This window comes from Melanotaenia boesemani, chromosome 11 (assembly GCF_017639745.1).
Source record: "Melanotaenia boesemani isolate fMelBoe1 chromosome 11, fMelBoe1.pri, whole genome shotgun sequence".
Lineage (NCBI taxonomy): Eukaryota > Metazoa > Chordata > Actinopteri > Atheriniformes > Melanotaeniidae > Melanotaenia > Melanotaenia boesemani.
Genome location: NC_055692.1, coordinates 32,049,352 through 32,076,964, shown reverse-complemented (window position 1 = coordinate 32,076,964; position 27,613 = coordinate 32,049,352). Strand labels below are relative to the sequence as shown.

The window sequence follows — 27,613 nt, the reverse complement described above, 5'->3', positions numbered from 1 at the left end:
CTCACATTCAACTGCAAGGCCGGCAGGACGCTTTGTTGCAGTTTGAGAAGCTAACTATAGAACAAAAGCATGTGAGAGAACAACAAAGCAATAGCCAGACTGTATCAAGTCCTTGTCCACAGTGCCAGCAACCAGCTGCATTAGCATAGTGCCAGGACCACAGGGTGCCCGTGAAGGAAGTCCAAACAGAAGGATCAGCTCAGTGTTTCTCAGGGTCACACTTAAATTCTCACATTATGATTGTTGTGTTTCATGTTGAAGTGGAGTCGATGGCAGCTAAACGAAAAGAAGATCAAATCTAAATATCTCCAGGACTTTGTGGATGTTTCTTCTCTTTACTTATTTCTGAGTGATCCAGAGTTTTGCCAGAGCAGCAGATTCTTGCACAAAGCTAGCTTTGGTTTTTACACAGAGGTCCATGTGGAGAGCAGCCAGCCTGAAAAGTGAGAAAGCCAACCATCCAGCCAGAACTAAAACCTTAGCAGCAACTCAAAGCAATTTTCTGGCTATTTTGTGTATTTAATCCCTCGTTGGTAATGCCTGGGCACGAAAGTGTGACTGTATCTGTGTGCGTTAGTGGGTGTGTAGATGTATAAGAGGGTGATGGGGTGCTTTTTTGGACCCCCAAGGTTTTAAATCCTTAGCGCTCATTACATTAGCACTTTTACAGTTGCTTCATGCTTGCATCTTTAATCAGGGGTTGGGGTAGGTTCAGTGAGGAGGGTGTGAAGCCATGAGATGCCTCCAAGCTAAGCTTAGCTGTCAGCTTGCGTAATCACACATCAGGCCAGGATGAAGACACCAAGCTACCTGCTGACTCTGAGTCTGTGCAAGAGAAAAGATCAGCAAAGACGTCCTCACTAAATCCCTCATCCGTATGACGGAGTCAGACCTAGAGGAGAAAATTAAACACCATCATACATATTCAAACACAGACTGAATGTTATTTCTTCCACTGTGAACCTTTAGAGCTGCCAAGGTACACAGAAGTTTTATTAGAGGAAGAAAAAGATCAGTGTCAGCATCTCTACAAGGAGGGGTAAAAAGGGCCAGACATTTATATAAAAAAAAAATAAAGTATGTGGCTGTGTAAGGAATCTGTATTCCTTATAAGTTTTATTCCTTCTGTTTGTTTCAGGGCTGAGATGCCATGAATTACATTTATATCTCTTCTCACGTTTCAAACAGGAAGTCAAAGAGAGAAAATGCTCTTAATTGCATTCATTCTAGCATCTTTAACTAACATTCATTTTTTAATTTATCTTAATATCAAACAGTGGGAGACACTCCATGCTTGCTGGGTTGGACTCTAGCACTCACAACCCACTGGCTGACAGGACAGGAGTCCAGGAATGCTAACGTGCCAGTCTGCGGGTGTAGCAGGCCCTCTGTGCTTTTGCAGGAAGCCCACAGATGGTTTAACCACACACCGGCATTAATCTGTCAGTTTGGGTTGTGGTCTGGTCTGCAGAGAGCAGAAGAGGCTCTCCACCTTGCAGGTGTTGCCGGGGCTATTTCTGTCAAGGCAACCTGTCTGAACGTGGCCAGGGAAAAAGTATGCTTCGCACAGACCCTCAAGGTGACACGCCACCCCTGCAGTAATTGCTGCTTTTGGTCCTTGGAGGAATTGTGAAAAGAATGCCCCGTTGACATCCACTAAGTGCGTGTCTCCTCCACTGAGAGCAGAGGGGTTAAAATAGGTCAGAGGCAGCAACAGGATTGGAGGTGTTTCTTTGTTTGGGGGAACAGAGGAAGGTTAATAGTTTTTTAGAGGGATACCATTGTATTTCATTCCAGCTGTTATCCCAGCTGTGGATTCATGCATGAGTGAGGGGTTTAATCAATACAAAATACTAGGGACAACCTGGAATATGCAACATAGTTCAGAGCATTGTTGCTTTGCAGGTGTGTGTTTTATACATATAGAACTATGGCATATATGACCTTGGAAAGAAAGTTTTTCACTTCAAGTAATCAGTCATCCTCCTTCTTTCCTTCTTTTTTTCTACAGGATACAAGACAGGAAAATTTGATTGATACCACGCTGTTTTGGAAACAGCTGCTACCTTTTTAAGGGCTTCGGTGTGGGGGGTGAAAACATGGGGATGAAAGGCTTCCTCTTAACCTGCATAACTGCAGCTGTACTACTCCAACTGTCCACCGCCGGCCTAGTCAAGAGGGTCATTCGACACCGCCGAGAGGCCCTGATGCCCAAGAAAACCCAGGAGAACCTCACCCTGCCCCACCCTGACCAGCCGGTCGTTTTCAACCACGTCTACAACATCAACGTTCCCTCAACGTCCCTCTGCTCTGTGGACTTGGACTCCCCTGGAGACACCGAACTCAAACACAAGAGTGCCCCGCTTGACATGCAGAACACAGAACACATGGAGCACACGGTGGACGGCGAGAATCAGATCGTTTTCACCCATCGCATCAATATCCCCAAGCAAGCGTGTGGCTGCGACAACCAGCTGCCAGACATCAAAGACATCCTGAACAGGCTGGAGATGCTGGAGTCAGAGCTGTCTAGTCTGAGGGAGCAGTGTGGCAGCGGGGCAGGCTGCTGTGGAGCTCAAGTTACAGGTACTTCTACTACCTTTCTGCCTTACTATGCAACTTAAAATATCCCAGACTCCTTTAAAAAAGTGGTGATTTTAAAAAATTAAAAAGTCATGATGCAGATGTGTAACACGACAAAAAATATTGCTCAGCTTGGCAAAAGTAACTGATTTTGAAACATCAGAGAAATGGAAATAAAGCACTAATATTTGTTTTACAGTACTGTTAACTTGCTTCCAAAAGAAACTTAAATTCCCACCAAAGTATTCCTATAGTGCCTTTTTTTTTAGATATGCAAGCAAAATATTAAACTTCTGCAACAAAATTATGTATTTTAGCTCCATTTCATGACACTATCCAAACAGCACAGTAGTAAAGGAAATGAATGAGAAGAGGGAAGTTAAAAACAGCAGCCCTAAAGATAAAAATCCCTTCTTTACAGACCAATTAAACTATCCTCTACCGACCCTTGTACCTCCATAAGTAGACCGTTTGCTAATAAGTGAGAGCTGTAGAACACTGTTGGCAGTGTTTCTTACTGACTTCTACAATAAATGTCAGCTAAAGACACAGGATGACAGGAGAAGCAGTTATGGAGTGGTTAACTGGGTATCTACTGACCTAAACAGGCTCCTGACTCAGAGGTTGGAAATGTGATGCAAGTTCAGAAGATTTACTTTCCATCCTTTTTATTTGAATTCCATAGTTTTTAGCCAGAATCTGAAAAAACAAGAAAACTATTAATCCAGCACTGTATAGTTATCATTTCCAGTTAAACTATGGATGACGAGGTTCTTAATTGACTCAATAGTGAGGCTGACTTCTTTTAAAAACTGCTGCTGTAGCTGCAGTAGAGTCACTTTTTTCATTTGTCAGACTCCTACAGTGAGGATTAACCTCTTTAATGTAACTGATTTCATGATCTTCTGACAATGTTCACATTGTCTTTTTACAAAAACAATCAAATGATGTAGCAAACACATCTGCTGCAGTAATATAAACCATATACAGTTCATCAGCTAAATTCATGATGCACAGCTAAAGAAGACACGTGAGTGTCATATTTGGACAAACCTGTAAAGATTCATCCAGTCTGCAGTTACAATTTCCCCCCAATAAATCTCACTGTTGCTTTTCTGAAAGCTGTTGTATCCTTTGATGATTTTATCTAATACAATCTTGTGTTTGTTTGGACTAACTCGTTTGGAAACTGGCAAACTTCATCCTGTTGATCTGAAATACCTTTCTTTCCGCAGGTGAAGTAGCCACAAAGCCCTACTGTAATGGACGTGGGAACTGGAGTGCTGAGTCCTGCAGCTGTTCATGTGAACCGGGATGGAAGGGCCCAAACTGCACGGAGCCAGAATGCCTGAATGACTGCCAGGACCAGGGCCGCTGCGTGGACGGCAGATGTGAATGCTTTGAGGGTTTTGATGGAGATGACTGTAGCATTGAGGTCTGCCTGATGGACTGCGGAGACTATGGCCACTGTGTTGAGGGGTCCTGTCTCTGTGAGGAAGGCTTCATCGGCGAGGACTGTTCCCATACAAACTGCCTTAATAACTGCCTAGGCCGTGGACGCTGCGTGGAGGATGAGTGTGTCTGTGACCATCCGTGGACAGGCTTCGACTGCTCTGAGCTCATCTGTCCAAACGACTGCTACGACCGAGGACGCTGCATCAACGGTACCTGCTACTGTGAGGAGGGGTACACAGGAGAGGACTGTGGTGAACTCACCTGCCCTGACAACTGTAACAACCATGGTATGTGTGTAAATGGCCAGTGTGTGTGTCAGACCGGCTACAGTGGAGAAGACTGCTCAAAGCTCACCTGTCTCAATAAATGCAACGAGAGAGGTCACTGCTTCAACGGGAAGTGCATCTGCGATCCTGGATTTGAAGGTGACGATTGCTCCATCCTTTCATGCCCTGACAACTGCAGCAACAGGGGTCAGTGTATTAATGGAGAATGCGTCTGCGATATTGGATACGAAGGTGATGACTGTGGTGAACGCTCCTGCCCCAACAACTGCCAAGACCGAGGCCGTTGTGTCGACGGGCAATGCGTCTGTGACAAAGGGTACGCTGGAGAAGACTGCAGCATCAAGACATGTCCTAAAGACTGCATGGGTCGAGGCGATTGTGTGGACGGAAAGTGTGTGTGTTTCGTGGGTTTTACAGGGAAAGACTGTAGTGAGCTGACCTGCCCCAATAACTGCCTGGATCGAGGTCGCTGTGTCAATGGGCAATGTGTTTGTCATAAGGGTTTCGCTGGTGAGGACTGCAGCGAGAAGACGTGCCCCAAGAACTGCCTAGACAGAGGTTACTGTGTAGATGGCAGCTGCGTGTGCTATGAGGGTTTCACCGGTCCTGACTGCTCTCTGCTAACCTGCCCAGGAGACTGCCAGAACCAGGGGCGGTGCGACAACGGAGTGTGTGTTTGTGATGAGGGCTACATTGGGGAGGACTGCTCTGAGGGTAAGATCGACCAATGCATGCTTACTGGGAAACTTTAATAACAGTTGTCATTAGCCATGTTTACACAGACACAAGTTTTTAGATTAAAACCTGACCAGAATATAAATGCATCATGTAAACATACAAATCAAAAGATTTGGAGACCTGTACTGCAGAGCAGAATTAAAAATAACCGGAATATCTTTCTGTTACCTGGGTTGATTTACCCAGACACTGGCAATCCTGAGAAGCAGGTACTATGAAGCTGGTTATTAACTCGGCAATTGAGCCCAGGGTTGTCCCATCGTGATCTGTGTGCGCTCATATAAAAGGGGTGGTGTATGTAGCATCTGATCAATCACAATCATGGCGAAACCCTGCAGAGCTGCTTGCTTCACCATTTAGGAGCAGACAATTATTCTTCAGGAATATGATCAATCGGCATGCATGAAAACACATATTAAGAGATTCAGGTAGAAATTATCCTTACTGCGCATGCCTGTTACCTCAGCTGTACGTCAACGTTACGTAATCCCACACTTTACGTCATGGCTTGTGTTGCAGTGTTTGTTTTACTCAACAGTTTATTTTTTAAAAAATTGTGGAAGACAAGGCAAGACCAAACAGAACTGACTGATATGTGATATGAATATATTAACTGAGATTTAAAAGAACTCAAAATTATTAAGGGAGGGGAAACTGAAATCTATAGAATGGCAATAAATGCGCACACACAGCAGCGGTGTTTGATGTACAGGACAATTCAAAGCGCTTTATATAAAACAAAAGAATTACATCTATTAAACAGTAAAAGTCAGTAACAAATAGCAGGAATCACAATAAAATCATAAATTTCATTAAAAGTTAAAAAGTACTACTATTAAAAATGCCTACATTTGGTGAAAGACAGCTAAATGCTGCTTCTCCATGTTTAATCTGGACTCTGGTCTGGACTAGTTGACCAGAGTCTTTGGATCTAAGAGCTCTGCTGGGTTTATATTCTCTGAACATATCACAGATGTATTCTGGGCCTAAACCCTTTGGGGATCTATAAACAATCAGAAGGGTTTAAAATCTATTCTGACTGACTGGAAGCCAGTGTAAATGTTTTCAAAGTGGTGTGATGTGTTCAGATCTCTTAGTCCTTGTTAAAACTCTAGCAGCAGCATCTGGATGAGCTGCAGATGTTTAATGCGCTTTTTGGGAAGTCCTATTAAAAGACCATTACAGTAATCCAGCCTACTGGAGATGGATGCATGGATGAGTTTCTCTTGGTCTTTCTGGGAGACTAAACTTTTAATTCTGTTGATGTTTCTGAGCTGGTAAAAAGCTTCTTAGTGACAGCTTTGATGTGGCTGCAGTTGTCTGGTGACAAAGACACATAAAGTTGTGTATCGTCTGCATAACTTTGATCATTTATGCTTAAGTTCTGTAGTATTTGGCCCAAAGGGATCATATACATCAGAAATCATAGTTTCTTCTTTTACTGCTGTTTCAGGTAAGACAAACTATTCTGTACATGTCAAAATAATTCACTCTTCCAAATATGTGATGGATATATATGCACGTCATAATCGGAATAATTTTTTCAGGATCATTGTAAACAGTACAGATCTGATCTGACTTGTAACTCGAATGACGAAATTTGGCATGTGTAATTTGGTTCATATGTGTTTGCTACTCAGGCATTATGGTCTACAGATTTTTAGATTACAGTTAGTAACTTAAACTATATAAAGAAGTTATTGATGACATAACCAGTCCAGTTACACAAGAAAACATATAATATGTATATTTGTTCACTTTAGTAGCGGCACAACATGTAATTAGAAATTAGAAGATGGCACATTAGCCAGGATCCACAAACAGCAAAACATACAAGTCCTAGTCATGCATCCAATCCTAACCCTCTTTTTTGTAATATACAAGCATTTTATATTAATTCTAATCCCAACCTCTTGTTCTATCTCTAACCTTGACCATTACGAGGGAGGTTAAAGTTTGAAAAGTTTAAGGCCTGTGACAAAAGTGCTCATGGTTTGGCACTGTATTCAGCACTCTGAGGATGGGTATGTGGATTACATTTCTCTTTATGCTAACCAGTTTGCACTCAGTTTGGTATTCAGCACCTTTTGCCTCAACTTTACCAAACTTCCCATGCACGTGCATTTAATTTGCCTACAGGACATTGTGAGGGTCCGTCCAAAAAAAAGGCACTCCTGCTCGCTCCTCTTTTTCTGTGTTTGATATTGTTTTTCTGAAGTGAGATTGCAGAGTTGGCACAGCGACAAATTACAGTAGTTGGGCTGCAAACTGTAGGTGGACTCTTCCTCTTCTTGCTTATATGCATCCAAATCATGTTTAAAAAGATGTAGACTAGGAAACACTGTGAACTGTCAACACACAGACATGTTTAACAGCGACGCAGTCATATGAGGGGCATGACATGAGGGGTGTCTGCGTTTATAATAACAGTAATGCTGTTTGTGTTGATGTTTATTAGGCAGAGCAAAATTAGCATTCAGGTGGGCTCTTGCTACAAGTAGTACTTAATCAGTGAATCTTCTTTGTTTCCTCTATATTTACTATGACCTAACTCTGGGGACAAGAGGATTTAGTGTATTTTATACAGCTTTACAAGGGCTGTTATTGACCGAATGTTTCCATTGAATGTGTCCATTTTTTAGAGGTGAAGTGACACAAAATCTTTTGATAAAGGTGTGCACAACTTCAGAATACTGATTTGTAACTATATTATGAGTGAATCTTTTAACTCTAAAGAGTCGTTTTTTTAAATTGCACACAATTTAATGAACTGTTTGGTTTGCAGCTGATATAAGAATCAACATTTGTGTTTACACGTCTGCTATCACACTCATTAAAAGTTTTCCATGTCAAATATAAAAAACACAGTCCACTTTAACATTACATTATATTTAGCATATTTAGCACATTTTTTAATTTCCAATATAATATCTAAATATAGCCAAAGCTTTTCTTTAATGTAACTGCCAGGTGGTGCCTTATAAGTGCGGATCTTCCTGTATAGCCAGCTACATGGCAGAGACAGTTTATGTTAGCTTAACCAGGCTTAGCTAGCTCTGCAGAAATTATATGGAAAAATGTTTAAACTGTGGTAGTGGAAACCAGCCTGAGGGGGGGATGAGGGGAGAATCTGCCCTGTGAGATCAGTCAAAAAGTTCAAAAGAGCTCAGGTGTTTGTCGCAATTTGCTGGAAGCCTGAACAGAGAACACAGCCTATAAAAAGTTTAATGTAGCTTGAAATAAGGGGTGTTTGTTGTAGGAGAAACAAGTTCAAGGTGAGAAAACTGGTAAAAGTAATCCTTCTAGGATTAGATTTTTTTATTTTTTTATTTATTTTTTTTAATAAAGTTTAAAACTCCAGACAGAACTACCTGACATGAGTTCTCCTTTTTAATAAATGCTTTTCATGTACAAATGCATTTATTAAGTTTGTTTATCATTTCCAGTGAACATTCACATTTTCAGCCTTCATAAGACAAGTTATTTGTGGTGTCAGTACAGACCCCCAATTTTCTGTCTCTTCACAGTCTCACCACCCAAAGACCTCACAGTAGTGGAGGTCACCCCAGAAACAGTGGACCTGTCCTGGGAGAATGAGATGCGTGTGACAGAGTATCTGATCACCTATGTTCCCACGGCCCCTGGAGGCCTGGAGCTGGACATGCGGGTGCCTGGGGACCAGAAGGTGGCCACCATTCGGGAGCTTGAGCCTGGTGTGGAGTACCTGATCAGCGTCTATGCTGTCCTCAACAACAAGAGGAGCATTCCTGTCAGCGCTAGGGTTGCAACACGTAAGTGGATGCTCTGTATAGAGGATCGTAAAAACCCAAAATAAGGTATAAGATGAAAATGTTCATTTGTCCATGTTAGATCTTCCTGAGCCTGAGGGTCTTAAGTTCAAGTCAGTTCGTGAGACGTCAGTGGAAGTGCAGTGGGACCCCCTGGATATCCCCTTTGATGGGTGGAATCTCATCTTCAGAAACACGGTGAGCCCTGCTATGCAGCATGTTAATGTTCCATGTTAATGTGCTCCAAAGCCTTGATCTTTATTCAGTTTCTGGTCTGGTGGAAACCAGAAACTGCAGGAGACATTGCAGGACCCCCCTAACTTAATCCATGCATAGCCCAAGATGCATCCAGCAGGGTCAGGATCCTCTGGAAAACGGTTTAGTCAAACCAGAGGGTGAAACAGAACAGTTTAAACTCTCAACCAGCCCTGACAGATCCAGTGACCACCCAGCACAGAGTAGCTGTTACTTTGTTTAATGCTGAGTGTTTCTGAGTGAAACCTTTCCAGACAGTATTACTGGGATCTGCTCAGAGCCGCATTGGATTAAACTAAATTCCCTGTCAATGCTCAAATCCAAGCTAGACCAGCAAGAATGCCACTCTGTAGGATTTCCCTGTTTTCCTTGCACATTGTGCCAGAATTAATCTTTGTAGTTGAAGACCACTGTCTTTTTTTTTGTTTTGGTGCTGACAGAAAGAGGAGGATGGTGAGATTCTTAACTCCCTCGGCCGCCCAGAGACCACCTTTGAGCAGTCAGGCCTGGGACCAGGCCAGGAGTATGAGGTCAAACTGGAGGTGGTGAAGAACAGCAAGCGTGGACCGCCTGCCTCCAAGAACGTCGTCACAAGTGAGTCTGCACACTATACTGCAAGCTGGCACCCTATCCTTTTATTACATACTAAGTTAGATGGTTTGTGTCACAATGTCTGAGTTTATAATAATTTCCCTGCAGCTTGTTTGAAGAGTCTTCTTTTATCCAATGAAAGAAAAGCTCTAATCTGCTAATCCATGTGTCTTTTATTTGTTTTTGTTTAATTTACTCTGGTTACAAATTAGCTAAAATGAAATAAATTTAATGAAATGAAGAATATTTATTAATCCCAGAGGGAAATTGTAATTAAAAAAACCCATTAAAGTTGCTTTAAACTGTGTCCATCCTCAAAAATAATGCATAAAATAAAGAGAAATGTGCTACACAATCTGTCCGAGGAAAATACGAAACCAGGCATCATTGCTACGGTGGCATTACGATGAAGGAGAGAAGCAATCATACTAATTTCTTAACAATCTCAAGGGGATCTGGAAGGACTTGTGCAGTTTGGGGCTGAACGAACAGTAGTGGAAAACTTCAATGATGGGAAAAAAGTGAATGTGAAGAACATGGGCAGTGATACATATTTTCTGTCTGCTGGTGGCAGTTTGTGCACATCAAGTAGGAACACCACCACCCAAACAAAGAGCAGAGGACAAATTACATGCTGTTGTGTAAATAAAATAAACAGCATCAGACTGTTTAGATTTTTTTTTTTAAAATTAAACATAAACCTGTTATATTGGAAAGGTAGCTAATTTCATTCCCAACAACAAAAAACAAGATATATTTTGGCAAACAGTCTGGTAGTAAATTCTATATATCTATGTAACTGTCAAGCTTAACATGGTGCAACATTTGTTGAGTTAGTTAACATTAAGCGACTAAGAGACAAGCGGCAGCAGCGTTAATGAGAATAAGTTACTAATTTGGAAGATACTTTTAAATGTAACATAATTATTAGGGCAACATTGTGGCCAGATAATAAAAATAATTTTGATGAAGACTACAAATAACTAAACTATGTCAAATATCTGACAAACAGAAAATTAACAGCCCTGGCTAAAGTTTGAAGCTACTTCTTGCTGGCAGATACGAGGTAATTGGGGCTCGCCACCATAGTAGCGGTGGCGGCGTGAGATGGTGCAACACACAAAACGGCCACCTGTCTCCTTCAGCCCTCCAGCAGAGATTCGCTCCACCCTGAAAGCTAATGGTGTCAGAGACTGGTTTCAACAACAGTGAGCAGTTGCTCATGACGATAACAGACCTACTCAAAGATGGACTCAAACCTAAATGTTAGCCATAAACTGTAGATGATATGCTGGTTTTAAAACATCGCTATTTTGCATGGTTTTATATTTAATGTAACTTTATAGATTTTTTTTAATCTTTCATAATTTTGACTAAATTATACTAGTTTTCGTCTCTTTGAACAATTCTATTTGACTCCTGGAAGTTCTTTAGAAGTCCAAGGAAGTTGGCATTTTGAAACTGAGTGGGACTCTTCATCTCATCTCATTTCACTCTCCTCTTCTGCAATACCTTAATGAAACCTGGCTGTAAAATAAGCACCGTCAGGAGGTCTCTGCTCTTAATATTCACTTTAGGAAGAGTGGAAATACACATTTGCATTATCTAAATTATTAAATATGGATCTTTCTTAGTTTAAATGAGCAAATATAAGTTTGGCAGCTTGTTGTAACTTTTTTAACTTTCTACAGTAGTGCCACCCTGTTTTTTTTTATTTGTGCACTGCATCTGTGAACAAGGACAGACGCCATCACTAAGGATTGCTGGACACCAGACTTTTGAGACATTGGAGCCTCTGTCACAAACCCAGATTTTGTTTGAATGTAAAATTTTAAGTAGTGATTGATTATTACTATTACCGCCGCCAAGTTAGAGGTTATGTTTTCAACAACTTTCTGTCTATCTGTTAGCAACACAACTCAAAAAGTTAAAGATGGATTTTGATGAAACTTTTAGGAAATGTCAGAAGTGGAAAAAGGAACAAGTGGGTGGTGGGAGTGACACCCACCACCACCAGCACTAGCAAGTTATGTGTTGCAATGGGGGTAGAAATAAAGCTGGATATGAACTTATTAAACTGATTTTGGATAAACTTAATTCAATTACTTTTTACCAGTTTGGTTCAACAATTCTCTTTGTTCAGCGTGGTATCGTTGTGTGAATGCAGCAGGGTATACACATATATACATACATATAAGACCAGAATTTTCGGTTTTTGGATTAACAGAAGTCTCTTTACAGTTAATGGAAAAGTGTCCTGGTAGTTTTCTGCCAGGATATTATTAGTTTTTCTATGGACATTTTTCTTTAAGGTGTAAGATGTAACCTATTGTCACCTTTGTGACATTAGACAGTTGTTTGCAAAATATCTTATTTATGCAAAGAGCCATTTATATAGCCAAATATCTTATTTGTAGAAGTGTTTCTGGGAGGTGGGAGATGTAGTAAGTACTCTTTCCATTTCTCTACATAGTATGTGTTGGCTTAGAAACTGGCCGTCTAATTTACATCTGACCTTTTCTGTGAGATATTTAAAGTTATTTGCTTCTACTGATGTTGTCACTCAGAAATAGGTAATCAGATATGAGAAACTATGAACCAGGGTTAATCTACTTCCTGTTGCCTGCAGACTTGATATGCAGTATACTGCATCTCTGTTTAGCTATTCTTCAGGTAAGCTTAAGGAAAAAGAACTAGGAGATGAGATTAAGGTGACAGGTGTGAGAAATGGTGATTACCTGTCCGCTTGCCTGTTGTAGCTTATCATTGTTGATGGATGCACATACTATACTGTGTTTTCCCCTCTTGTATGAATGCAGGCTCTTTCAAAAGGTATTGTTACAACGATGTGCTGCTCAGTACTGATGGATTCTGCAGGGAGCAAATCTTAAACTGAAAAGAGTGAGAGATCAATATCAAATAATTGTGATTTCAAGCTTTCGCTTTCAGTTTTAAAAACAGATATTTGCAGGGGAATAAGCTGCAGCTTCATTTGCAACATTTGAAGCAGTGCAGTAAAAATGAAAAATATGATTTATTTTATTTTTTTTTTTAACATAGAGCGCTGTCAAAGTTAAATACTTACACAGGTTGTCAGATTTATACCTCTTGTGTAGGGGCTGTGGTTTCTTTATCTGGGTTATCCATCTTGCAACCCATGAGAATTGAAAACAAACAGGCATGTCAGCTCTGACTGATTGGCTCATTTGATGCCTCTGCACTGCTATGATTTAGGCGGGATGGGAAAAACAGATATGGATTTCCGGCCCTTATTAACAAATTATGACTCATCTCCTCTGCTCCACCAGGTTATAGAGCCTAAAGTCTTTTAAGCCGGTGGAAGCTCAGGATTGATATAAAGGAGATCAGAGGGTCTGATTCATAAGTTCTCTCAACAAACAGCCATCGACGACAGAACTGTTTGTATGTGTTTTTGTGTTAAAGTACTGCTGAAACTTTTGTTTCCGTTTTTGAATGTTTTACTGGCTTTACTGGCTTCCTGTGATGAAATTTAAACTCTGCTTACTCTTACATTGGGAAACTATCCTTCCAACACAGCAAGTTTGACATGCGCAGCATTCAGCTCAGTGTGGGATAAACAGTGGCTCCGTCTGGCAGCAGGTCAGGCCACTTGTTTGCTTGTCTGCATGGAAATGCCATGAGAGACTGAGCATAACCTTTTCTAATACACCCAACAGAGCAGGGCTGCTAAATTACTGGTATGGGTTCTGCCTGGTAAACAAAGGATATTTGTTCAGTTTCCTGAGCTGTGTCTATGAAAAGTGTACGAAACAGTAGCCTACATTGTTTTCCATGAGAACAGCGTCCCATAATATAATCCCTGATTATATCAACTAAATAACTTTGAAGATAGCTTGTGAGAAAAGAAGCCATTTTTCTCATTTCTAGTCTTTGTGCAAAGCTCCTGCTTCCTGATTTTATCAGACAAATGTAAAATTGCCTCTGCAGCAAAGGGAAAACTAAACTAATCTTTCAAGTAAAACAAATTAAGCTTTTGTGATTGCAGTTTCTTATTAGAAGGGCTCATTGATTTTGTTTAGCAATAGAAAAAGTTTGACATAGCAGGATAAAGTTTGATAACAATGTTACGACGAACTGGTCAGCCCTTATGCAAATATAATGGAATAATTTCTTTTCTTCATACACAGTTTCAATCCACTTTGGCCAAAAGTTTTCTATTGGATGCTTTTGTAAAGTAGGAAAAATCACATGAAAAATCAATGTTCTTTAAATCTTGCGTTCACTCATGTACTCATGTGTCAGCACCACGTTGGTTAAAGGCTCAGGAATCTTTACGTCCCTCTGGCTCTCTTCATGTCTCCCATTACACTGGTTTGTGGGCACATTTTGTGGGATTTGCAAGTTGAGGGGCTAATTTTGAGTCCCCCACTCTCCCTTCCCCCTTCAAACCCGACCCTCGCTGTAGAGACTCTAGTCACTCAAGCAGCCAGGCCCAGAGGGACACCAGTCTCCCTGGAGAATAGTATCGTGACACCCGAATGACACCCTTGCAGCCTCCTCAGAAAACAAATCCGTGCTAAGCTCAGTTGCAGATTGCACGTTTTATCAGCCCTGCACAGAGGTTGACTTTCTTCAAGTTGCTTGTGTGTAACAAATCAATTGAAGTGGTAGTGAAAAGGCACCCTTCATGGCGTAAGGATTTGATCTGAAAATAGTTTGAATAAACTCACAAATGCAAGCAGCCTAACAATGTTTGGCACCTGCATTGCTGAAATGACTGCAACATCCTGATATTTATGCCTCCACCCCTCACCAACACCCCTGACTCAACCACATGCTTCCTCCTTTCAAGGTCATGATGAGGGTTCAGTTCCATCAATGAGTAGAGCAGGATGAGATCTGTCTGTTGGCCTTTCAAAATCCGAACCAGCACCAACGTTTGATCAGACCGAGTAACCAGAGATGAAAGCTTTTGGTTAGACAAGTAACTAACAAGCCATTGATTACTATGAATGAGATCCAGAATTTCTTTGTGGCCATTTAATGGTAGAAAGTCCAGAGAGAAATCACTCCTCACTAAAAGACTTGTAGCAGGAATTATACAGAATTCACCTAAATGACCTGTAGATCGTATAAAGCAAAGTGCTCTGGGCTGATAAGGAACAATTTCTCTAAAATTTCTAACATTCTGTATGTTAAAAAACAAGCTCTGAGCATCCCTTCATTAATACAGGTAAGCATGGTGATGGCAGCATCATTGTGTGGGGAAGTTTCCTGAGACTAGATGACATTAAAGTGAAACCTTTAACAGAATGCTCTGAATCTCAGGTTGAAGCAAGTAATTTTCATTTCAACAAGACTGGCTTTAAGAAAAATGTAAAGTTTGGAGCAACCCAGCCAAAGTCTGCAGCCAATGAAGCATATCTGGAGAAACATGATATGTTTGAGCCTCCAAGTTCAGCCTGGATGAGCTTGAGGACGTTTGTCAACAGGGTTTTTATTAATCATCTAAATGGGATACTCAGTATATTTAGGATAAAGAAGTCTCAGCTCTTTCACTCAGTTTTTTTTAATTATTACCATCTTTAAAATAATATAAATATTCTAGTATTAAAGGCAGATAAAAAGAAGAATATTTAAAAAAAAATTAAGTCGTATCTTCTGAACAACTAGCAGTGTGTGGTGATGTATTCCTGGTATTCATGTGATGTTACAGCCACCTCAATAGTTATGCGTACCGTGCAGTGTTGGGAAGTTCGGCTCTTTTCAAAGAGTTGTCTCTTTTAGTGCAGCTCCCTTAGAAGAGCCAACTCTTTCACCTCCCAAATGGCTCTTCATTAAGCATCATTCAGAGCTTGTATTTTAGCCTGATTTAGCAATTATAAACGGTTTGGGTGTAAGTAAGCAAATTTTCTGTTTTTCAGTAAAAAAAAAAAAATCCCCATTTCTCCTTTTTTAGTTAAAAACTGTTTATTGTTCTAATCACAACTGAGCACCAACAAAAATTAAACAAATAAAGCCCAAAGTCCTAATATTATGACACTAAAGATTCATTGAATTCTTCACTTTAGCCCAACACACTAGCAATTTACATCCAGCTCCTCATCTTTATGTCGCTGTACCACTACACTCGCTGTCCTCTGAGTCTGCCTGCCTTCCTTCTTTCACATGATGGTACGATCCTGGACTTTTCTCGCTTGTGATTGGCCACATGGTGTGCTTATCAAAATGAGGTCCTGCCCCTTCTGAAGGTCCATCATTCTCTTAATGTTCACTTTAAAGATAAAGCTCTTACAGCTGACTTGTTCACGAGCGACACATCACTGGTAGCATGAAGTGGTGGTCGGCCCAGCTCATTGTAGATCAGAGTGTGTGGGAAAATTCAGGACCCTCATTTCTCACAACAGCTACTTCGTAGAAGTATGAATTAGCAAAAGTAATAGTGATAAAGAGCTGCTATGAGAGAGAAAAGACAGTGCCACCCTGTAAAAGTTGAAAATGTGTGTGCATGATAAGTGCCGAAAGTAATGTTGAAAATAAGAGATGTGATGTTGCAGAGTTGTGTAATCTATGACATCACACATCTCAACCTTTTTAAGTTTCTAGAGTGCAAACTCACATCTAAACTGTGAAAACATCCCATGTTTGAATACCTGCAGTTTCTCTGCAGACACCTTTTACTTTACCTGTTTCTGAATGTTTTTCATGTCATGGCGGGGGGGTCAAGCAACCTTTGTGCAGTGATTGTCAACAAGGGAGCAAGTTTTAAATATGAATTTCCTGTTTCCTGTTCTATTTTCTTTGACCATCATGACTGTGTTACTCTGTATCCGTTCAGTGATAGATGGCCCCAGCCAGGTGGATGTGCGTGACGTGACCGACACCACAGCGCTGGTGACCTGGTTCCAGCCTGTGGCTGACGTGGACGGGGTCAGCGTCTCCTACGGGCCCAGCCTGAATCCTGCTGATCGTAACGTGGTGGAGCTGTCTTCCACTGAAACCCAGTACCACCTGGGAGGACTCACCCCTGACACCCAGTATGAAGTCTTTCTGACGGCCAAGAGGGGAGAACAGATCAGCATCCCCATCTACGAATCCTTCCTCACAGGCAAGGCCAACTGCAGCTTCATGTTCTTTGTTTTCAATCCAAAAAAAAAAAAGAATGTGCCATAACATAACTGTCTTCCCACATGAAAAGCAGTCAGCCATGAACACTTTTTAACAGCCAAGTTTAATTAGCTGCCAGAGGGCTTTTGGGACCACACATGCTTTTCTTGTTGCTTTATGTTTACGAAGGAGGACATCCTGCTGATGTGGAGACGTGGCTCAGTATAGAAGCTCCTGCTGGCTTCAGTTAATCTGTTTATTATTATTATTATTATTAGTTTGATATAATCCTCATTTATTTACCCTTTTTTGCAACCTATTGGCTGCAAAGTGATATGGTTTTATTGAGATATCTCTGTAGTGATCCAGACTATGAAAAATCACTCTAAGCTATATATAGATGATGGTATTTTTGCCACATTAGCTTGTAGAAAATTGCTGTCCATTAAAGATGTGATAACAAAGGATAGTTTGCACAATTTATTTATATATGCAAGAATTTTGAGAGTACAAGAATTATCAACAGACTTCTGGACTGGCTACCCCCTTTTCTTGACTTTTCCTACTCATTTTAAACATCCTTTCTCTTGATGGATATAGATTGCCCAAGCTTTGTTTAAAGCCTTATTTGTACATTGGATGAAATGAGAATTAAATCAGAAAGAGGTTTTACTTTAAGTTTGGACCATCTGGTTATCTACAATCCATTTCCGTTGTAGACCTGGACGCTCCCACAGACCTGCAGACAGTGGAGCTGACGGACGAGAGCATCACTCTGGAGTGGAAGAACAGCCGGGCTCAGGTGGACAACTACCGCATCAAGTATGGACCTCTGTCTGGAGGCGACCATGGAGAAATGCTCTTCCCCTCTGGACCCAAGGACTCCACCCAGGCCAAGATCACAGGTACTGCAGACTGACATCCATAAACAGATCTATCCAAACTAGCATCACTAATACCAACAATTGTTAATAAATAATTTCTGATTCACATCCTGCCGCCTTCTTAAAGGAAGAAAAAGATAAAGAAGCCTATTAGAGGCTTCCAGATTAACAACACAAGTTTTACATTATGGTAACTGCATTTGTTTTCTTTGAATGGCATCTACTAAACTAGAATGTAATCTGTTTTGTATTTTTAACTAACACTAACAACTCGTTTTCCATTAGCTGCAGCTTTGGTTGTAGCTTTTGACCCTTTAACTATGAGGGTATTTCCCTGGCTTTACTTCAGATTGTAACTTCGATTTGAAGGCAAGATTTCTTGTTTTCACGCTCAAAAACTCAACTCCTACACTCAAAAAGTCCCTCTTTGCTCTCAAATACATCGTTCTTCCTTTCAAAACTCTGCTCTTCTCTCCAGTTTAGTGTCGCTGGTTGAAACTTCCAGGCCTCCAGCTTGGTCTCGTTCCCTCACACTCAGATTCTCTGTGCTCAAAAATTCTGCTCCTGAATATTTTTTCCTCTCGGGATGCTGAATGAGCTGTCTGTGAAACGTCCTCCAGCCAATAGAATACTAGATCAACGTAGACCGAGCAATTAGTCCCCACCTTTTTTAAGGGTGCCCTTGTTTTACTTGACCGTGATTCCCGACTAGTTAACCTCTTTTTTTGCCACAAAGTTTGCTTGTTTTTAATCATATTATACTTTTTATCTTTCTTTTAAAAGTAGACACTTATTTGTCAGTGATATTATAACTCATGGCAAATCCATGTGAGCAGCTACTGCCTCGGCTAAGAGGACTTTGTAAGTGTAGTGTAGCTCTACATCAGGATGGATGATGATGTATTTGATTTTGTTTAACAATCTCTCCAAGATCAAGATCTTGTAGGAGTAACAGGGTTGAAATTTAGGAAATACTGGTTAGTTTCATGTTATATATTTTTTGAGAAAGAAACATTAATTAAAATATTTTATTTAGTTGATAAAGTGAAACAAGGCTGACGTCATGGTGATGCATCTCAATTACTGAACACTATGAGTGGTACACTGTGATCATTCTGCTCTGTTTTTCTGAGAGCACTGTGTCAGGTAAGAAGAGCGCACCCTGATGTAGGTGGTGGCGATTTGCTTGGTCATCATATTCTATTGGCTGGAGGGATGTTTGACAGACAGCTCATTCAGCAACCTGAGAGAGAGGAAAAAATATCCAGAAGAAGTTTCTAGAGAGCAGAGAATTCATCTTAGTGTGAGGGAACGAGACCAAGCAGGAGGGCAGGAGGTTTGAACCGAACAGTAAACTGGAGAGAAGAGCAGAGTTTTGAAAGGAAGAACGATGTATTTGAGAGCCAGAGGGGACTTTTTGAGTGTGAGAGCAGAGTTTTCAGAGAGAGAAATATGATATTTGAGCATGAAAACAAGAAATCTTGCTCTCAAATCAAACGCTCTTGATTAGAACCAGTTTTATGTAATATACATTATTTAATTTTGTAACCACGTCGGTAAAGCGTGAAGAACAGCTTCACTTTAGAATGTGATCATGTGGAACCTCTAAAGTTGCTGATGTTTTACTACTAATAAAAATAATTAAAATTCTTTACTGATGTCTAATAAAGCCTGTAGTTATAACTTATTGACTATTACTTATAGAGTTTTCAGTTAAAATGGTTGCAGTGAGTTTTACAACCTGGCAACCCAGATAATGGGTTCATTTCCAAGGCTTATAATTTCAGGTAAGAAATGATTTAGGATTATTTAGGTTTATTATGGCGGCTTTCAGCTAGTGTTGAGTCTGAGTAAAATTATGTTGGCTTGTTTGAAACAGGTGCCTCTGAGATTACTTGTGTAAATAAGTTTAATAAAATAAATGACAGAAGTTTTCAAGTTCAAGCTAACTGGACTTTATTTATTTGCTTTTCTTGTTTTCTATTTCCATTTGAACTGATTTATGACCAAAGCTTCAGTCAGCACATCCTGTAATGATCAGCTAATTTTAAAAAAAGCCATTCAGGGCTTACAAACTCAGCTGCTTTTATTCTTTTGGTTTTTCTGCTGTCACGTCGGCTCATTACCACTTTGCATCCAAATGACGAAGCTGAAAGCTCTGTGGAAGATAAATGTGTGTGTGTGTGAACTGTGTTTTTTCTCATTTTCTTGGGGTTAGAAGTGTTAGTGAAGCTCTCTGTTAATGTTATTTTCAGCCTCTTCATTTTCCAGTCTTTGTTTATTGTTGTGAAACATTTGACTGTCCACAAAAGACCCACTTTCTTTAAAAAAGAAAAGAAAAAGAAAGAAAAAAACCCAGGAGGTGTCTGGCACTCAGACGCTAAATGAGAAAAAAAGTGTTGCTTGTTTCACTGCAAGAATTTGATCAAACAAGAAAAGCGGGCGGGTTTTTCCATCTTTCTGCACCGCTGACATCATACAGCCTCGCTTTGAGGCGGACGGACCTCTTTTTAGTTTGTTTGTTTCTGGGCTGTAGTACTTCAGCACGGCGGGATTAGATGCCATGAGAAACAAACAAACAGAAGAAACGCTTCCAAAAACAGACCAGTACTGTCTTTGTGTGACCCAGTTCTTTGTCCTTGGGAGGCCCTGCCCATAAACATAAAGCACTGCGTCCATTCAGCGGACACCCCCCCATGCGCCACACACACCTCAGCACTTCTTTCACACACTTATTATCTGTAATTGCCTTCACGCTCGTGATTTTATTGATAATGAGTTTCCTGGGCATTAGGTGTAATTTCATGCAGTAAAGCTCTGTGTGCGATGACCTCTGTGGGAGTTAATAAAGGAATTAGAGGCGATCAGTGTGAGAGAGGACTTCATTGTAAAGACCAAATGGCCCCTGGAGCCTGCTGTATCATAGCAAGGAGTGTTTCTGCTCTGCGACAAGAGCCCTATAGACCCATCAATGCAAATACAACGTTGATGTTCCAGAGTGAGCGCAGGCATACCATGAAACGTGATTAGGCTGCATTCTATTGAGCAATCAAGCCACAGGAGAGTGTTTTTGTGGCACTGAAGCCATTAGTGGAAACAGCTGGCCACTTGAGTACAGACACTCCCTCAGTTCATTTGTTGACCCCCTCGGTGGGTTTGCTTGAACAAAAAAATAACACTGCTTTTTACCCCCGTGTCACAGTATTTTTACGTCACCCTGTTCTGTAGGACTGAGACCTGGAACAGAGTACGGCATGGGTGTGACGGCGGTGAAAGATGAGCGGGAGAGTTTGCCCACAACTACCAATGCAGTCACTGGTAAGATGCTCTCATTTACACTTCCACTATAAATTCACTCACTCTCCGATTTGACATTTTCATCTTGTCCCAAATATTTTCTCTATGTTTATTAACTTTCTCAGGTTTAAAAAGAAATAGGAAACAAAATAGTATAAATCTGTTTACAAATGTTCTACACTGCCTTCATGGCGTGGCGTCTGATGTCCAACACGCTCCATTCATGTGATGCATCCATGAGCGGAAAGTTTTTTCAGAAAAAATAGAGTTCTATCTGAGTTCTATCCAAAACATTTACTAAAATGTACGCTGATGTCGCTCAGGTTTATTCTTTTTTTTTATATTTTTCCTATATGCTTTTTAATCTTGTATAGTGGATTTTAAATGGGTACATATTTTTTATGATTTGCTATTCTCATATATTGTGATTCTTTTTTTGCTTTACTAGAGTGAAATCGTTTTAAATGGAAGTTCACTGTATCCTATTTAGTTTTCGTTGTGCCACAAAGTTTTTTGGTGAGGGAAAATCCAAAATAGTGATCTCACTGTCACAGCATAGGGATATAGAGACACCTTATGGATTACAATGAAAACAGAGTGATAATTCACACTAAGTTTAAATTGGTGGGATGTGTAAGTTTGAATTATTCTAATCCAAATCTTACCTTATCGTTACCAGTGACTATTTTCCTGATAAAAATGAGTTACTCCTGATTGAATTCTAAAAGAAGAACCAGTCTTTTGAATGGCTATTTGAAAGAAACGACTCCTCAAGATCAGGCTCGCTTCAAAGAGCCATAAATCCCATCTCTAATACGTCTAACTTTTTAAATGTTTTCACCCGCACTCTTCATATGGGAATTAAAATGTGACAGGGTGGGATCAGCCAGCAGCAGCTTTGAGTTTGGTCATGGAGCAGAGGTGAACATCCCTGGCCTGGAGGCTGGAGCTGGGACTGATGCTGTCAGTCAGGAGCACCAAGGTTATTGAGTGCTTTTGGATGGGGGAGGGGCCTGAGTCAGCACCACTGCTCATTGAGAAGAGTAAACGTTGCATGCTTCCACGTAGAGCTGGGCGATATGAACCAAATGTTATATCTCAATATTTTTTACCTGAATCATGATATATGATATATATCTCCATATTTATTTATTTATTTATTTATTGTCAATTAACCAAAGAGACAGTTCTAATTTACAGTCTTCAGTGCTAAATATACTTTTATTAAGGATCAGCAGCACATGTGCATTAAAACAGCTGACTGAAATTAAAGTACCTTTATATTAAATGAAATGCTCTTAAAACATGCGTCTGATATTTAAAAATCTCGATATATTGCCCAGCCCTGCTTCAGCGTCATTCAAAAATCTCCAATATCACCAGAAAACGTCTCTAGATTTGTAGGTACTTGCTTTAAAAAGATAGAATTGCTAGTGGGGTCTAAAAACTCGCTAAATACAGCGACCATGCTGCGACGTGTGCGTCACTGTAATCGTACCGGAAACCAAGCCGTGTTGTTTGGAAAGAAAGCTGCGATTAAATGTCTTCATTTTTTAATGTGTTCATTTTTTTTGTAATTAATGAATCGTAATTAACATGTTGAAGTCACGCCCCAATATAAAAATTAAATCTGTAATAATGTAATAATGTAATAATGTAATAATGCGTACACATATATTTGTTTGTGCTTTGCTCCTGATCCAGGTGACATTAGACTAGACCTGGCTTTTGAGACACATGTGACTCTTCAGCCCTTCCTCACCGCTTCTAGAGGAAAATTTTTATTCTGTGTGGCCAGATTCATTTATGTTAATTGCCAACAATGCTGGCTTACCAGTATTCTTGATTTGTGCAGAGAAATCAGCAAACAACAAAAATGTGATGTTGAAAGACATTTTCAGAACAAACAAACCGCATATGCAGAAAACAACCGAATGGCAGGAAAAAAAAAGTGATTTCAGAACTTATGGAAAGATAAACAGTCTCAACACACTTTACAGAAGTGCATCAAGTCCCGAAGCTCAGCTAGTGCTGCAGGTTTTGTGGCAGCTTGGGAGAGAGTAAGCACATTTACAAATGAGAACACAAGAAAAAAATCCTTCATTCCAACCCTGGATCTTCTGTTCTTGGATTTTTGGAAAAAACAGAGATGCATCTCTCTTTGAAAAACCATCAAGGACAGGGTGATTAAAATGACAACAAGCATCACAACTCCGCTAACTGACTCAGGTCCAGCAGACTCAGTCATTTGTGATGAGTCTGGCATTGTTGATGATACTGAGCAGATAGGGCTGCTGGGTCCATTTCAACTTTGATGATGCAGAGGTTTGACGTTTTCTTTGTCGTAACAATGAAAAAACAATTAAAATGTCAGCCGCTAATATAGGTTTTGCGGTTGCAAAGTATCTTTGTTTAATGGGACTGATGGTAAAAATGGCTCTTTTATTGGTAAACTTTGCAGACCCCTGGACTAGACAGACAAACTTAAAAAAAACTTGATTAGAGGGTAGTTTTCTAAAATGTCTCTGCAATTTGTTAATTTAGTTTCAACATTAACAAATACAGGTGGACAAGTAACAATTCTCTTGTCTTCAGTGATAAACTTCAGTGAATTAAGAAAGCCTGTGGAAATCTTAGCAAACTAAGACAATGGATGGAGTCAATCACTGGATAAACATGTATTTAAGACCTGAGGCAACAATGCATGAGAAACCATCATGCCACCACGATCAGTGAAACTACATGGGCTCTGGAATTCCTTCACAATCTGCTGCTGCTCAACAACGCTGGACACCAGCTCATCCCAGATGGACAGAAAGACAGAGGACATGTGTAGTGTGGTCTCATGAGTCAGTGTTTCAACAACTTCTGGGACAAACTAATGTCTGGTTTTACAAACCAAAGACAAAAAGGCCATCCAGACTTTTATGAGTAAATGGTACAAAAGTCAGCATTTGTGAGGGTATAGGGGTGGATCTAAGTCTCTGTCATGGATGACTTCAAGATCTCACTTATGGCCCTCAATGGCATATGGGACATATACAGTAATCACCTCTTTAATTGGTGCAGAGACGTATACTGAAGATTTGAAGAGATGTTACCATCAAGGAGGCATCCTTTCCCAAGAGGACAATGTTCGACTTGATGTAGCTCAACAGTCCAGACGGGTCTCCTGTTAAAAGTGTATGGAGCATTATACCCCTGACTTCCATCTGTGGTTGTCATTGCTGAATGCTTCTTCCACCAAGTTGCTTCAGTCTGTTTCTGAGCCAGGCTGCAGTAATTTTTTCAGCTAGAATTTGTTCTATTTTCCCATAAGTTTGATTCCTGTCTCCTCCATGTGCCCTGCAAACACAGTCAGCAGTCTGGAAGAAAGTTCCTGTATTTCTGTATTTCTGTCACATTTCAGCTGGCTGCTGCTAAATTAATCCTGATGACTGTGGCGAGAAGATTTAAAAAAAATGAATAAAAGGAAGAACATATAAAAAAAAATCTTACATTTTTAACTGAAATTTGGTTTCATAATCTGAAAGGTAAAATTGTCTAATGAAGATAAATTGTAAAAGTTGAGCTATTTTTAAACAAGAAGCTGCTCCTTTCATATGGTTAATGTAGAAATATTATCATCAAACCTTTTCTTACTCATCAGCCCTGGATGCTCCCAAAGACCTAACCGTAGCAGAGGTGACGGAGACCACCATGATGCTGGAGTGGAAGCGCCCGCTCGCCAAGCTTGACTCCTACAGACTGGTCTACGTTTCAGCTGACGGTCACAGGGCTGAAGATGTAGTGCAAGGTAGCTCTGAATCTCACACCCTGAGGAGCCTTACACCCGGCATGCTGTACACCATCAGCATCACTGCAGAGAGGGGCCGCAGAACCAGCGTGCCCGCTACTATCTCAGCGCCCACAGGTTAGTCCTGCCCAGAACATACTTCTAAATATTTCCAACCAGTTTAATGTAACAGGGTGTCTGAAATGTCTAGCAGGAAACAACACTGGAAAGATGAAGCAGTAGGTTTCCAGCTATGCTGCTGGTGTTTGGTTCAGGAATGATAACACTCACATTTCTGACTCCTTTTTAGACGACCACCCAAAAAGAATCAACTTCTCTCCTGTAAATGTCAAAACATTTTTCCTATAACTTGTTATAGTGTTATGTCACACCCTTTGATTAGTGTGCTGGTAGATCTTTAGAAAATATTTCCATATTTTCATAGATATTTGTCATAATTTTGTCCAATCAGCTCTCAACTATCATTCTCCAGCTCCACACACATCAGAATATGATCACTTCTAGCTCCAGAAAGCTCGAGATGACAAGACCAAATGGGCGACGCCACAGCAGCAGGGGCGGCGTGGCTCAGTGGATAGAGTGGTCGTCTTGTAACCTGAAGGTTTCTGGTTCAATCGTTGGCCTGTCAAGCTAATGTCGAGGTGTCCATGAGCAAGACGCGAATCCCAAATTACTCCGGATAGAGCCTTGCATGGCAGCTTCCGCCATCAGTGTGTGTGTGAGTGAATGGGTGAATGTGGTGTATGATGTAAAGCGCTTTGGTTGTTATTCCAGATACAGTAAAGCGCTATATAAATATAGACTATTTACCATTTCATCTTTTATTGGTTTTCAGGTTTCTCTGGTTAGAAAAAAAGAGATAAATAAAATGCAAATTCAATCACTGACTGCATCGTTGGACGTCATGTCTGCGCTGGCCTCTGCCAACCTCCACTAGAGTTAGTGGATAATAGTAAATAATCTCTTTCAGTTTTCATTCTCTAATGCATGAGTGTCTTCCTGTGCTTTACTTCTGGGACAAACTGAACTCCATGTCAACACTTTAGGAAGTGAAACCATTTGGGATTGTTAAAAAGTTATCAGACATGCTAAACTCTTTCATTCCTTTTTAACCATTTTAAACTAACTAATGTATGGTTCTCTTCCAGAGGTGTTCATTAGTCTCTATTGTTCAAAGCTAGAGATGCACCAAAAAATGACTTGTAGCTCACCATTGTCCTGAGAAAAGAATCCCAGTGTTTTTAACGATTAGCTTCTGGTCCTTAACCACAGCCAGGGGTATATGGGGTTAGCCAAAGGCAACTTTTAAAACATATTTAAATTAAAATTCCATATACAAGCAAGCAGTTGTGGTTTGCATTGTTACCCCACAGCAACAAGGTTGTCTGCTTCTTCTAACAGTCCAAAAAAATCTGCATTGATTTTAAATTGGCAGTAAATGTGAGCATACATAACTGTTTATCTCTGTGATGACCTGACCACCTGTCCAGGGTGTACCCTGCCTCTTATCCAAGTACAACAAAGGTAGGCTCCAACCCAGTTGTTAGATGAACAGAATGAAATAGATTTAGATCACTGATTGTTGGATTAGTGGTTGTGAATACTTAAAAGGTTTAACTATATGTAACACATGCTTTAGTGTTTTGTTTCAAAGAAAAACTCTCATCCAAGTCCAGGACTGCTGTAGCACTCGGATGCTTGCAGCTATAACTTCTCAGTTCCATGAAAGGCAGAAGCTCCGGAAAGGCGGAAGCATTGCTAAGGTGGAAGCGGGACATAATGGTTATGCTGAGCTTCCCTCTGGCAGCCTGTCCCACCAGGAACGTTTCAGAGCAAAACAGCTCAGAATGGACTCTCCAGTTCACTGGATCCCACAAGGATTGCAACAACAATTCTAACAATGAACCAGCAAAATGTTATTTGGCCAGTCCGATTAATGTCTCACGTGCTTTAAAGTAAAGTAAAGTGACCTTCCACCTCCAAGATAAACATCTCATCATCCATGATGTCAAGTATCATGTGAGACCTTCTCTCACCTGATGGCATGGTGCCCGTGCCACCGGTGATGATGTTTCACAGTAAAATGCGGAACGATCCAAAGTCCAGTGTTTTATTTGTTTAAGTCAACCGGATCCAATTTGGTTTTCATCGACTCACTTCCTGCCTGAATGATCCACTGATGAGATTTCCAAGAGTAAAACAACAGAATAGCTGTTTATTTTTTGGGGAAGCGGAGAGGAATGCTGCATGGCGGGACAGATAGGAACACTCTGACTGACTAGAGTTACCGCTATCAGCCGCGAAGCCGTAGAAGAGTCGCTCTGTTTCGCTTTTTGTGATGCTTCCGCTTTCGATGGAACCAGGGGTAACATGTGAAACATGTTTTTATCAGTGTTTGGAGGACTTCCTCATAATGCACAAACTCTCCCAGAAATTTATTAAATTGGCTTTTCATGATATTTGACATAGTCTTCTATCTCTTTGTATCACTACATCATTAGTCTCATAGCATAATTGCCTAAGTCATATTTAGGCCAAATTGCAGTGTCTGCCATTCTCTGTTCTCCTAACACTGGTTTTATCATTGCCTATAAAATTTTAAAATATGACATTGGCTATCATGCTGTTCGACTAAGGATACGAAAATGTTTCCAAGTCTGAGCATCTTAAAACAAAAATAAATACAAGTCACTGGAAATGAGTGAGATTTTAGATTAAAAATTCACTCCAGACAAATTATTATATTGTTTGTCATGGTTTTCCCATATAAAAATGATTGCTTTGGCTAAGTCACCTGCAGAAAGAACTGCAGCCACAACACTAAACCATGAAGTCTGCATCAGTCTTCGA

The 27,613-nt window shown here is 40.4% G+C and overlaps 1 protein-coding gene across 5 annotated transcripts in view; it reads left to right on the top strand.

The window, feature by feature from the left end:
• The window catches only part of tnc (tenascin C), a 60,665-nt gene that overhangs the window by 11,010 nt on the left and 22,042 nt on the right, over positions 1-27,613 (top strand). For 4 of the 5 annotated variants that reach the window (XM_042000035.1, XM_042000031.1, XM_042000036.1 and 1 more), the window contains exons 2-10: positions 2,012-2,586; positions 3,819-5,039; positions 8,591-8,854; positions 8,934-9,049; positions 9,547-9,700; positions 16,518-16,787; positions 17,506-17,691; positions 20,899-20,988; positions 24,617-24,880. In XM_042000035.1, the coding sequence (XP_041855969.1) occupies positions 2,100-2,586; positions 3,819-5,039; positions 8,591-8,854; positions 8,934-9,049; positions 9,547-9,700; positions 16,518-16,787; positions 17,506-17,691; positions 20,899-20,988; positions 24,617-24,880 (3,052 nt within the window). In that variant the 5' untranslated portion in view covers positions 2,012-2,099. Of the gene's footprint in view, positions 1-1,885; positions 1,906-2,011; positions 2,587-3,818; positions 5,040-8,590; positions 8,855-8,933; positions 9,050-9,546; positions 9,701-16,517; positions 16,788-17,505; positions 17,692-20,898; positions 20,989-24,616; positions 24,881-27,613 lie in introns of those variants that run through there. The other variant, XM_042000032.1, reaches the window with a different exon arrangement.